The sequence below is a fragment of the Choristoneura fumiferana genome, chromosome 25 (assembly GCF_025370935.1).
Source record: "Choristoneura fumiferana chromosome 25, NRCan_CFum_1, whole genome shotgun sequence".
Taxonomy (NCBI): Eukaryota; Metazoa; Arthropoda; class Insecta; order Lepidoptera; family Tortricidae; genus Choristoneura; species Choristoneura fumiferana.
This window is the reverse complement of record NC_133496.1, coordinates 14,044,449-14,058,814: the sequence shown is the minus strand read 5'-3', so window position 1 is coordinate 14,058,814 and position 14,366 is coordinate 14,044,449. Positions and strand designations below refer to the sequence as shown.

General features: G+C 36.9%; 1 protein-coding gene across 1 annotated transcript; it reads left to right on the top strand.

The window, feature by feature from the left end:
- Positions 1 to 417: 417 nt before the first annotated feature.
- LOC141442520 (uncharacterized) lies at positions 418 to 13,134 on the top strand. Its single transcript, XM_074107542.1, has 4 exons — positions 418 to 432; positions 1,974 to 2,084; positions 5,090 to 5,198; positions 9,217 to 13,134. The coding sequence occupies exons 1-4, from the start codon at positions 418 to 420 to the stop codon at positions 9,462 to 9,464; spliced, it is 483 nt and encodes a 160-aa protein (XP_073963643.1). The 3' UTR covers positions 9,465 to 13,134.
- The last annotated feature ends 1,232 nt before the right edge of the window (positions 13,135 to 14,366 follow it).

Sequence of the window (14,366 nt, the reverse complement as noted above, 5' to 3'; positions counted from 1 at the left end):
AACTCAAATTTCCGAAGACCAAAGAGCTAAAACTATGAAAATTTCGAATTGTTCTTCAAGTTCCATGGTCATGCTCCCTACGGACATTATAGAAGTGAAACGAATAATATGTAACCTTAAATCAAAGTGCCGCCTGTGGATGGGACGGGATATCCGCGATATTTTTAAAAATGGGCGTTGATGTACTGACTTATCCAATTACTAAAATATGCAACCTATGTTTTCAGGAGGGCAAGTTTCCGGATGCTTTGAAAAAGTCTGTTATTATACCTATATTTAAGTCTGGGGACAGGGACTGTATATCGAATTATAGACCAATCTCACTATTGCCAGCTTTATCAAAAGTACTAGAAAAACTAATAAACAATAGACTAAAACAATTTTTAACTAAAAATAACATACTGGCACCTAATCAGTATGGATTTAGGGAGGGTAAATCTACCACTGACGCTGTAAAACACCTAACAGCTTACTTGATTGAAAAATTAGATAGTAAAAAAAAAGCTCTCGGTATATTTTTGGATTTAAAAAAAGCCTTCGATACAGTCTCTGTTCCCATACTAATTAGAAAGTTAGAAGGTGTAGGAGTACGTGGTTTGCCACTCCTATTGCTAGCTGATTACTTGAAGGGTAGGAAACAGTCAGTTAGGGTAGGCGAGCACCTAAGCGGTGAAGAGGACATCTTATATGGTGTGCCGCAGGGTAGTGTCTTAGGACCTTCTCTTTTTGATCTATATTAATGATTTATGTGGTCTTACAATAAGAAATGCCCAAATCATAACATTTGCTGATGACACAGTTATCCTGTTTCATGATAAAAATTGGTCCCAGTTAAACAAAACGGTACAGGAGGGATTTGAACTTGTGACTGGTTGGTTGAACTATAATCTACTTAATTTAGACATATTTTTTGTAGAATGTAAACAGCGTTTACCTTAATCTATCCGCAATTTCTTCGTACTACCCGTTTGTGATCATAATATGGTCGAAATGATGATGAATGATGGTCGAGTGATCATTATTTTAGAGCGTCGAAATATCTGGTCATCATAACGCTTGATGCGTCGAAATATCGGGTGATCATTAAGCTAGATGCGTAAAAATATCGGGTGATCATATCGCTAGGTGCTTTGAAATATCGGGTGATCATTACGCTAGATGCGTAAAAATATCGGGTGATTATATCGCTAGGTGTATTGAAATATCTGTTGGTCATAACGCTTGATGCGTTGAAATATCGGGTGATCATTACGCTTGATGCGTAAAAATATCGGGTGATCATATCGCTAGATGCTTTGAAATATCGGGTGGTCATTACGCTAGATGCGTAAAAATATCGGGTGATTATATCGCTAGTGTATTGAAATATCTGTTGTCATAACGCTTGATGCGTTGAAATATCGGGTGATCATTACGCTAGATGCGTAAAAATATCGGGTGATCATATCGCTAGGTGCTTTGAAATATCGGGTGATCATTACGCTAGATGCGTAAAAATACCGGGTGATTATATCGCTAGGTGTATTGAAATATAGGGTGATCATTACGCTAGATGCGTAAAAATATCGGGTGATCATATCGCTAGGTGCTTTGAAATATCAGGTGGTCATTATGCTACATATGTGTCGACTCGAAATATCAGGTGTTGATAACGTTAGATTCATCGACATATCGGGTCAAAATATCGGGTGATGATAACGCTAGGTGCGTCGAAATATATATTTCTATTTTTTTAAATAATAGTAAATAGTCTAATCCCGTAGATAATGTCTTATTGTCTTTTCTTGGCATCAAATGCAAAGGGCAAGCGCAAGGGACACGTTGTCAGACAAACTGTGAAGTTTTCCTTTGGCTACTCATTGTACAGAATCATTGTATTCCTTCTTTAGAACCTGATAATTGTGTCCGTCAGTTTATTTATTACAATGTAAATAACCAGACCTGTTTGTCCTCGTGTGGGTGTGTGACGTCAGTTGTGTGCGTGGCGTCCGTTTTTTTATTTATTTGCCAACACACTAAAGCCTAACAATTATTTCTGTGGACAGAATTTACAGTTCCAGGCGGCTGCTCGAATTCAAAACCTAGTAAGTGAACATTTTGAATATAACCAGCTGTACGTGGATTAACAAACGTCGGGCCACCCGCCGTTTTTGTACATTACATACACATACAAATCGGCATGTACACTCAGCTTTAAAATTTCTAACTAAACTGTTTTTGTACACGAATTTTACTACGCTTCTTGTTTAATAACATTGGCATTTGTAAATAACACGAAATTTTACTAAATTGTTCGTCCTTGTTGTGTCTTAGTTTTCCAAAGACACTTTGGTAAAACTCTGCTTTATAATATCTACATGTCATTGTTATATCGTTTTGGTCATAATTTAATTTCAGGTTTTATCTTTTCTTTGTGACCCGGGTGTAATACCTAGCGAAACAACTAGGAATCAATTATAGGTAATACTTACGTACTTCAATCGAATAGTTATTGATATATTTGTCTCATTTGGAAAAAGCAAGATCTGTACAAGTTCAAAACGTTACCAGATTCTATTCTTTTTTTAAAACACCTACATGTACAATTATTGTCTGATGACGTTTAAAAAGTTATAAGAAAAATACGAGATTATAATAATTCCGTATTTTTCATGTAACTTTTTTTTCTTACTTAAAAAATCTACACTACGGTATTAAATTCTTTAGCTATGGTGTTTCAGACAATTTCTTCAGCAACTGTACATTCAACTTGAAAATCTGGGAGGTTCTTTTATATCCATTTTTATCTCTTTATCAAACACCTTTACAAGTTTCGGCACTAGCTTTTCAATTCGGGCAGTCATTCGTTATATTATGTGTTGATGTTTTATAAAGACATGGTCAAACAGTGTGTCGAGATCTTCCATATTAGCTTGTAAGTAAATAAATGTACACCTTTATAGACATGTTAAATATCGTGGTTAGTTCAAAAGGTAGACGTCATTTTCTATTTATTTTTCGTTCGCTTAGTAACATTAAAGCCCGTCAAGTGCGAGTCTTGATTCGCGCACGAACGGTTTCATATCGCCGTACCGAAAAAATACTCTGCTTTTATTTAATTTATAAAACTTAGATTATATTACTTGTTGTGTATAGCCCACAGTAATATACAAACACGCTGTGATTCATCCATGTGACAGATAGCAAGATATACTAAGGAGGATTAGTTGGGTCTTGTTAGGCACCATACGGGTACAGAACCCAAAAAATAATCTAGTACCTTATCCCGTGGGAGTTAAAAAAACAGTGCACCTCTGTATGATACATAACATCTATGTACTACACTGCATGTTTCTTACATCAAAACGGCGCACAAAATTAGTTCACAGCGCAGTTTTGTGCACAGTTCACTATAGTTTATTGACGTCCGTGACAGGGGTTGTGTCAAAGTAATATTGATGATTGATGCGCCGCGCGTTTTGTTCTAGACAGGCAGTCTAGTGCCGTAGGGTACATAGATGTCGATACATGTGCCGGCCTAATTTCAAGTCTTTATTAATTTCACTGGTTTAGAATTATGCATTAGCTGTCAGAGTGTTGTATTATAGTTGAAACGGAAGCTAATCACCAAAAATACTGTTGGCAAACATCAACATAGACTGATAAGGTAGAATAAATATATTATGACGAAGTTTTCAAACAAGAATTTAAGTATTATTTGGTCGTGAATACGGTGACTAAACATAAGTAAATATTAATGTAGTTAATGCCCGCGAGTAAAAATGTTACGTTTTAAAATGACGTATATATATTTAACTGTAAATTAATTATTAAAAAAACACTAAATATATTAATGTTGCCATTTGTTTCATTATACAGGGTAACAATAAGTGATCTCACCTGAAAAAACTGGTCACTGGTCCTGAAAAAACATTGAATTTTCAGATAGATCCAGTTTATTCTAAAACCTATTATTGATATCGGTTGATAGAGCTCGGGAAGCACTTTCAGGATCAGTAACCGGTTTTTTAAGATCTTGTATAGTTTAGAAATAATCGAGTAAAATCACTTATCGTTTCCATCCTGTATTTATAAAATTGTTGTACATTTATTCTCATATAACATATTACTTACAATGGACTTATATTATATATATCACACTCGCATTAAAATGGGCAGTCATACAATCTTTACATGTAAAACAACGACCATGTCTTTTAATCAATCCAAAATATATTACACTATCTTTTCTCGTCTACTGTGTCTCTTTCTAGCTAACTTGTAAGAGACGCACAGCGATAAAGCGATTCTCGCATAGACATAGATATCAATAGATAGCGCAGTTATCTCGATTTTTAAAACCATACGTGTCACATTACTTATCTGTTATTATCACTTGGAATATTGCGTGTTCTTTAACCTGTCCTCTCCCAGAGGCACAAATTTGTGCCCAAATTCCTTTGATCCTGTTATCCTGGGAGATGACAGATTAATGAGACTGGCTACTTTTAAAATATTTTTCACCGCCAATATTGACAAATTGAGCCGTGTTTGATAATCCAACAGAAATTCTAACTCCAATCTTAACTCCAGCATTCAGTGTCAGAAAGTCATATAAGTAAACGTTTTCTTTACTTTCGCTCAATGCTGGTGTCAGAAGTGCATTTGTAGCGCCTGAAGAAATCTCGAGTTTAACAGCTAGCAGCAAAGGCTTAACGATAACCAATTTTAAATGGCTTTGATGTGACGGCTGCGACTGTAGCGTCTAACGCCCGGGCGCTCACGACTGCATTGACCATCTTTTTCTACGCTCATCCTATACCGTGTGACAGGTTTGCCATTGGTTATAGTGAAAGTGATACAACTCGCACTTTTGCACTGACCGCTCAAACCAACCAGTAATATCATATCGTAGATACCAAACATCTACCAAGGCAAAAAGACGCTTTATTATATATTTTGCTTCGCTATCTCGCTCAGATCAAGCAAGTTGCTATAAATAGCGATAAAAAAGCGCTTGCGTTATCTATTCATATTTATGTCTATGTATCCAACTGTACTTACAGCTATTGTAGACTAACACTGCTGACATACGCTTGTCTCTGTCTAGCTCGTGACGGAGCGGCCGCTGCGCGCCGAGGTAGAACGAGAGAGGAGATTGTCGCAGAGAGCCAGCTTGCTCACTTCCTCTGCACCACATTCTAATAGAGATTCTTTAGGTAAGGAAAATATGTATACAGACAGACAGACTAACATTTATATTGATTTATAGTAAAACTAGTAGCTATGTGAGTTTATCGAAATTCCTGCCATTTTGGAGAATTTCCCTAAAAATAATCAAGAAAAAAATTCCATATAATCTGGTCACAAAATTTCATGAGAATCGGCTGAGAATTGCGACCTATACAGAATAACATTCAGACAGACGTACAAAAGATTTTTTACTCAACTTAAAACGGAGATGATTCGCTCACGCGGTCAATGTTAAAGATATAGGTTTATTTACACGTAAGATGTGATTATTGAAAGTACTAAATCGATACCAAATTACACTAATGGTAGCTATACTTATGTCCGATTTGATAGAAGCTACTTTTTATCCTAGGTGAGTGCAAAGTTCGCACAGAGATGTAATTGGGTAGTTTACATCGTGAAACGATAAGTCAAGACAATTAAAAAAAAAACCTCTCGGTGGTAAAGATAACGGTACTCCTGACTTCATATTTTGTTAAACAGCAACAACAAAACTTCACAATTCATTTTAAACTTTTTTAAGGCTCGTTCCGACCGCGATACAGCAGTCGGTATCATTCGATGATTGAAGTAAGCAAGAAAGAGAAAGGTAATCATTCTAAGGTGTTAATGCTTAGTGGTTGTGAAGTCCTGTTTTTGCTTTTTAAAATGTGTGCTAAAATGTATTGTGTCTGAGGCTACGTGGTCCGGTCTGCGCTTCTCAGTGTCCCTATGGGTACAGCATAACACTCGCATAAACTTTTTTAGAAGAATAATTACTTCGCATAAAATTCGCTTGGTATAAGAGTCATTTCGCATAATGAAACCATCGCACTATTTTCCCAAGAAAAACCTCGCACAGAAATGAATTGCTCACAGAAAAGTAGATTCAAGGAAGGAGCGTCAAGTTAGATTGAAACTGTGATCTCACAAAGAATTCAGCTGGTACAGATAGCGCGCGAGTTGAATGCAGTCGGGGCCTGAGGTGAAGAGCGGGAGCCTCTCCCCCCGCTATCCCCACGCCTCGCCTCAGTCGCCTTTAGTGTAGTGCTGTCCTTGATAGCTATCGCACACATATCGATCGATTAAAACTCATGTTGCACCCCGTATATTTTGTTTTGTTTTTAATGATGACTGATCCAAGTCATTCATTCGTTCTTCGTTTCCGTTTTGTTTTTTGTCGACGGTTTAATCGAGTTACATCCATCGTGTTGAGCCAAGTTGCGACTACGATGGATGAAACAAATAAAAGGTTAGGTGCTTAGTCCTGTTTATATACATAATTGTGTTTAAAAAATAAAATAACATTTCTTTTACAAATTTATCGACATCCTTCTGTATGTCGATAAATTCGTCATCTTTAATTCTAATAAGGTCGCAACACTATCGCATTCCTGAGCTCTGCATTCAACTCGCGCGCTATCTGTAGATACAGTCGCCTGCATTAATATCTGCCACAGCAGGGCGTGCAAAAATATCTGACACGTCCTACCAGCCCTAAAAATAGACATCCTATTTGACATCACTATTCATTAATCGATAGGGTCGATGACACCATAAAACAATGATAATGAATCAAAGCATAATGGTGTCAAGCACCCTATTATTTAATGATTATATACCTATGTCTTTGGATATATTGTGTTTTTATCATTAATATAAATACGTAGGTACAGTTAGAAAACTCATATATCATTTGAATTACCTATATTGTTTACTAATAAAGATAAATAGGGTCAGTATTGAATAATAAAAATACATAGTAGAACTGAGTACCAGAAGATAAAAAAAGTATGATTTCATCATTTTACTAAATATTATTTGTCAAAAAAACTTTTTTTTTTTAGTTTTATTAAAAATTTTATGACATTTTTGACTCTTAATCTCGATGCACTTAGAAAAAAACAGCATTACCATTTCCTCTCTTGTTGCTAATTGTGCCCCTTTATACTGACTAACTGTTATCCATAACTTCGCCTGTATTCCGGGGGAACTTCGCTCTTTCTTGAGAAAAACGTAATCTGGGATATTTAATGATGAGGTTTAAATCGTATATAAAAAAAGGTGTTGAAATTTTTAAAATCGGTTCAGTAGTTCCCGGTATACAAACTATTATGACCTCACTGTCTCAATCAATCTCCATACCGAATTTCATCATGATCGGTCGAGTACTTCATGCGTGAAAGCGTGACAAACATACGTACATTCACAATTAGTGTAATCAATTCACAATACATAAAATACACACACGGTTAGTTGTTCTTTCATTTTTATCACAGTTAGCCACAGGATTAGATGAGAGGTTGTAGAGCTAAAAATTATCTATACACCCTTATTTCCTTGGCAGTAGAGCTTACAGTCGCGCCAAGTAAAAAAATGTGCGAATTCGGGTCTATAATGTTTAATATGTGTTTGAGTATGTATTTATCTATAAGTATGGTTATCCAGCGCCCATAGCTTTTGCATAGTTTGGGCCAACATCAATTAGTATCAGCCCTAGCACCAAATATAAATACATTAAATATAGGATCGCTCCTACATTCTATATCGCGCTATTTAAATTTCTCAATTCGGATGTATAAATACAACTTCTATCCCCCTTAAGACTTCGATACCCCAGTATAACATCTGCCTGGAGAGAATCTCTATTCTAGTCTTTACAAATTTATCTAAATCACCGACCGGTCTAAGCATGCTTTGCCAGAACGATGCGACCGAATCTGGGCGTGATTACGCCTACAATGCCGTTGCAAATACTAGCAACACTTGCCAAAATTACGTCACGTTTTGTCGTATCTACAAAGATTAGCGTAAACTGAGGGTAGCCAGCGCTAGCAGCTGTATGCACACGCACCTGCCACAAGCAGCAGCATTCCAGGCAGCACTACCGCTGGCGGGTGACAAACTGACAAGAGTTTCTATGGGCGTGTACGCGAAAAATCGGGTCGGTATTATCCGGGCCGGTAAATAGTGTCACTTCCGCTCACTACCTGAGCTGTACGCCCTAGCTTAAATGAACTTCAGTTGGACGTTAACTAAAGATCTGAGGCTGTTAACGCCAAAACGTAATGTGTTGCCAGTAATCGAAATGTAATTTCGGCGCTTATGGCATATCATTAAAGCTGAATACGTTAAAACGTAAAATCTTCCACGGAATTTCGGTCACGTACATTAGGCATAGAGTATTTAAGATTTGGTCTCTTGACCATACCATCGTTAACATTGTAATTATGTTAAAAAAATAACCTCGTGTGGCCCAATGTGCAATAGAATGTACACAATAAGTTCAAGGGAATTAGGAATCTATGACAATGTAATAAAGTAAAAATTCTTTTGTTTTTCTATTGTTTTACACCATGGCAGTTTGACGGCAGTTTGACTTTATTCTCAAAACAATTAGATTCTAATTGCTTTGTCAACTTTTATCAAAATATTTATATGGTGCTTTAGGAGGTTATACCGCGTTGAGTTTCTTGCCGGATTCTTCGCAACAGTGGTTTTCCGAACCGGTGGTAGATTTTTTGACATTCATAAGTGCTTGTTATAGCCTTAATTAGATAAAGATATTTTGACTTTGATTTTGATCTCGTAAAGCTGCGGCAAGCTGCTCTGATGCAGCATCACGAATTTCTTCTTCACCGCTGACGTAACTGAAATGGTTTACTAATGTTTCGGCGAATAACGTTTGGGAACCTGTTTCATTTCGCAACTTTTCATTTCCCAACTGTTTAATATTTCTGAAACTGTAAATATTTCAGGATTTTTATAAAACTAACCTAACCTAACCTAACCTAAAGGGTTCTACACGATGGCCCTGAAATAAATCCTAAAATATTTACTGTTTTAGAGCTTGCGAAATGAAAAGTTGCGAAATGAAACAGGTTGCCAAACGTTACGTTGCTAAAAGGCAGTACTCGAACTTTAATAGATAGTCGTAGAAGACGAGAACATTCTAATAGTACGTTTTCCGCACAACAAAGATCTAACAACAAATTCCTATCGCAGGAACAACAGACTCCAACCAAGAAGACGAAGAGCCGCCACCCCTCCCAGAGAAGTCGTCCCACCGCAGTTTCGCAGACAGCGACAACAACAACAACCCCGAGCCGCTCCCGCCGCGACACAACTACGACACAGTGTGGACGCCGCGGGGCTCCTTCCTCTACAACTCGATGATGCGGCGGCAGCCCAACGGTGGGCCCACGCCGCCCACGCCCCCGCCTAAGAAGAAACACGCGCAACAAAACTCTTAAATAACAAATAAGTTGTAGTGGATTACGACAGAGATGGGCTTGTAAATTGTACCAAGTATAGGTCCGTATCATAAAGTTCGGCAAACGGTATACCGCACAAATGGCTTTTGGAAGGCATAAAGTTTTTGCGCAAGTTTTGCACAAGCAGTTTGCGCATGCAAGTCGCTGCGTGTAGCCGGGCCTTAAGTTTAGTTTGTCGACGACACAGTAGACTTTCTACTAGTTGAAATATCGTTGCTAAGAAATAAGCACTAGCGAAAAAAATGTTTTTACTTACAGCGTTGTTATTCAATGTGGACATAAGTAAGACACAGAAAATGGCGGGCTGCTCTTGTGCTGTGTTATTACTCGTTATTTGTAAATGTTTCGGATAAGACGCAGTATCAAATCTTCTTTTCTTTCATAAGTTTTTTTTTATTCGACTGGTTGGCAAACGAGCAAGTGGGTCACTGTCCTGATGGTAAGAGATCACCACCGCCCATAAACATCTGCAATACCCTTGGTATTGCAGATGCGTTGCCAACCTAGAGGTCTAAGATGGGATACCTCATCATCCCATCATCCCAGCCTATATACGTCCCACAGCTGGGCACAGGCCTCCTCTCTGAATGAGAGGGCTTGGGCCGTAGTTCCCACGCGGGCCCAGTGCGGATTGGGAACTTCACACACACCATTGAATGGCTTCGGAGGTTTGTACAGGTTTCCTCACGATGTTTTCCTTCACCGAAAATCTCGTGGTAAATTTCTAATGTAATTTCGCACACGAATTCCGAAAAACTCAGAGGTGCGAGCCGGGATTTGAACCCACGATCCTCTGCTTGAGAGGCTATAGGTCAAACCACTCGGCCACCACGGCCTCTGGGGGGGGATACCTCAAGTGCCAGTAAATTCACCGGCTGGCTTACTCTCCACGCCGAAACACAACAGTGCAAGCACTGCTGCTTCACGGCAGGATTAGCGAGCATGATGGTGGTAGCAATCCGGGCGGACCTTGCACAAGGTCCTACCACCTGCGAAGTATGTTTCAAATAACGACAGCAACGAAGAGAGGTGTTCATACTGGTCTTCCGATGTTACTCGACTATTACATAAGTTAGACGTAATCGTGCGTAAAAGAAATGTTAAAAAATGTGTGCTTTATGTGAAATACCTTGGCGAAGGTTTTAAATGAAATTATGGCGGATTATCGTTCTCAAAACTGCCTCGTCACTTCATGTTTTATGTGAAAATGGCGAAAACATTTCTATCAAATTACTCTATTAGTAATACTCAAAGTAGAGAAAGGTGTGTGATTGATTGAAGTTTAGAGTCATTGTTTTTATCGGGTAATAAAATGATAACTCGCTATTGCCTGATTTTCCATTGTTATGTATATTTGTATTGTAAATAAGTGGATTTGTTGTTTTTGCGTTACTAAAGAATATAATGAAAGCAATCTGTATTCTAAAAGTTTAACTTTAAACATTATAACGATATTATTGTGAAGTTATTTTTCAAAAATATTTTTGCTAGATGCACCATTTTTACTAAATCAAAATTTAGTCTTTTTGCCCACCATTTATTTTAATGTTTAATTTTACTCTAGTACTTACCACCAAAGTTACCAGTAGCTTAGAACGCTTAGATAGCGCTCGTCGAATTAAAACTGACATGTCAGGCCACCGAAATGGAAAAACAACATTATTTTGTGTGGTACAGTCACCAGCACCAATATCTGACACAACAAGCGTGCATAAATATCTGATACGACTCTATTTCTAGGGCCGGAAGGACGTGTCAGATATTTTTGCACGCTCCGCTGGGGTAGATATTAATGCTGGTGACTGTACTATAACAATCGTCAGACATGGTCCGATTATGTTTTCAAATTAACTTACTATCAACTTCATGATATCGTTTTACTTCAGTTCAATATGTTTATTTATAATCATATCTATAACGAAACTACTAATTTCTGTTGAAATAAAGTTTGCTTGGAGTTTTATTAATTATTAACATTGAAATCAAACTAATTCTTACTCTTTGTATTTTTGAAATCCTAGCCCCTTTGAGATCTACACTACTATTAAATGTGATTATAACGGATAACTCACGTCTTAAACCGAGTTTAGCTCGACATGTTTCGGGCTATTTCGTAGCCCTTCCTCTCAGGAGCACGCGAACCGGCGGCTGCCGCAACACGCACACTACGCGCCACCGCTCTGCTCGCACGACACTCGGTTAACACTAACACTCGGTCGACACTAAACTCGGTTTAAGAAGTGAGTTATCCGTTATAATAACATTTAATATGAGTGAGTCTCACGGTAGTTTCATGTTCATAATCTACACTACTGTTTTAAATATAGCAAAATAGCAATAATTAAGTAAATATACGCAGAATGTTTTAAAAAAATACTCACAGCGAGCTAAAGTTTATAAGTAATAATTTATACCATGGCTGTTAATAATAAAGGTGTACTAAACTTTGAACAAGGGACTTACCAAACCGGTAGTTATAGTCCAATGTACGTAATTTTTATGTTTTTGTGATAATGTTTAACAGTCGATGCCATGCTTCCAAAGGAATATAAATATCAAATTGTTAAGTGAGGAGGATTATTTTAAACGTTTTAAGACTATGTAAATTATTATAGTTCTATTTTTAGCCTAAGTTTATGTGAAAGACATGTTTTAGTGAAGATAGAAGTGTTTTTCTCTAGAAATAAATTTAATTAAATATTTTTATTAATTTTATATCATCGGGCTAAATTACCGTGTAAGTAAAACAGAAAGTAATAAAGATTGATGCATAATTAAGACGATAGAGAGGGCTACAAGTATTTTTATTCTGATGTTTATTATTCTGGCATAAAACTTGCAGAAACGGTTTTGAAATTCAGTAGAGGCTAGAAATTTTATTTAAAATTACGATGATATTTTTTGATGATATTCAAGAAGCTGTGTATTTTGTATATAAGTAAGTATACACTTAACTTTATATTTACAATTGTAACAAGAAAATCATTGTATACAGTATTTGAATAGAGATTAAGTTTACTTTTGTTATTTTACGTGTTTATAAATATTTAAGAGTAAATGAACAAATTTAAAATCACATAAAGAAATGAAGTGCGATGTTGATAGCGTATGAGTTGTGAATGAAAATGGATTTAGCACATAATTTTTTTCGTCACAATATTATGGTTGTAAGATACCAAATATTTTATAATAAGCTTGTAAAGTTTGATCAAACGAATGCATAATTTATTCTGTGTTTAAGTATAGTTTTGTGGCAGTAATGTCATTCTACAATTGTATTTAGTGCTTCCAATTTTGTATACAAATGTACAGAAATTGTGCTAAAGACAATGCTACTAGGACACAAACTAATATGAAAAAAACATATTTTTGCAAATTGTCAATTTTTGTAACTATATATTATATACATTTTATACTACAAACCAGGCCTTAAGAGAAAGTGCTCTTAAAATATAGAATCCAAATCTCATCCAAGGCCATAACCATGATATTAAAATTAAAAATAAGCAAAGATTTTTCAAGCGGCCATATAAGCACCAAATATACAACTTGTTATTGAATATAAAGTATAATTTATAAACAGAAAACTTAGATTGTATACTCGTTACTGTACATCAAAACCACGAACAATAAATAGATTTTTATCATACCGATGTTTTTTTTTTGTTAAATATCCGAATAATTTACCGGTTATTTAAATATTCGCATTTTATCTGATCTATATTTAGAGTAGGTATAACGAATTCACTGCCACCGACGCACATATGCGTTTTCGGAACTTCGCCCAGTGCCGCTGTCATAATTATTCATACATTTTGAACGCACATGTGCGTCGGTGGCACCTGTGGTCAGTTAAGTGGCAGTGAATGCGATAAAGAAAGGTAACAGCACTGATTCAATAAAATTTTACTTTTACTTTCAAGATGATGCCACTAAGTATTTTGTTACAAAAAAAAACTACAAAGGCAGACTTATGCCTGAAGGGATCTCTGCCAGTCAGACTTAGTGGTAGAGGAGAGCAATTAACCTCTCTTATCCTCGTAAGGCCTAACGTCCTAAATTTAGGACATACGTCAAATCAAATGTCAACTTTTACTAATTGACATAAGTTTCAAATTCTAATAATCAAAATTTGACGTGGACCTCAGGAGGTTATAACAAATAAAAATAAAAACTTGGGTGGGCTGCTGCAAAGAGTACCTTTTTATCTGCTGAGCTCGGGAGCCACATCCAGTCACAGTCATCCTGTCAGTAGTACATACTACATCCAAGTCATTACGCCTTTACGCGTAACACGCAAAAAAGTTAGCCTGCTGATAATGAGTGAACAAAATATTTAATAAGAAAGCTAAATGCTTGTAATAAAATCTTAATCGGAATACATAAAATATTTGCACCACGCGTTTGACTCATGCTCGGAACAGACGGCTTGTCAACACCTTTATCTCACTGGGTGAAGGCCTAATGTACTATTTTTACATGTTTAATTATGTACTTTATTGTGTTTGCTGGTGACGATTTGGTAATTCTATTTCGGGAGTATTGCACGTTTATCGGTGTTTAGTTAGATCATAATTAATCTTGAGTATTAATTTGTTCGTAGGTAATAATTAAATAGTTTCGACACTGATGTTACGCTCCGGATGTTTGTGTTCTATATTTAATTTAGGTAGGTATCATCATCATCATCATGTCAGCCGAAAGACGTCCACTGCTGGACATAGGCCTCCCCCAAGGCTCTCCACTCAGACCGGTCTTGCTTTCCGCATCCACCGCGATCCCGCGATCTTAACCAAGTCGTCGCTCCATCTTGTTGGAGGCCTACCGACAGCTCGTCTCCCGGTCCGCGGACGCCATTCGAGAACCTTCTGGCCCCATCGG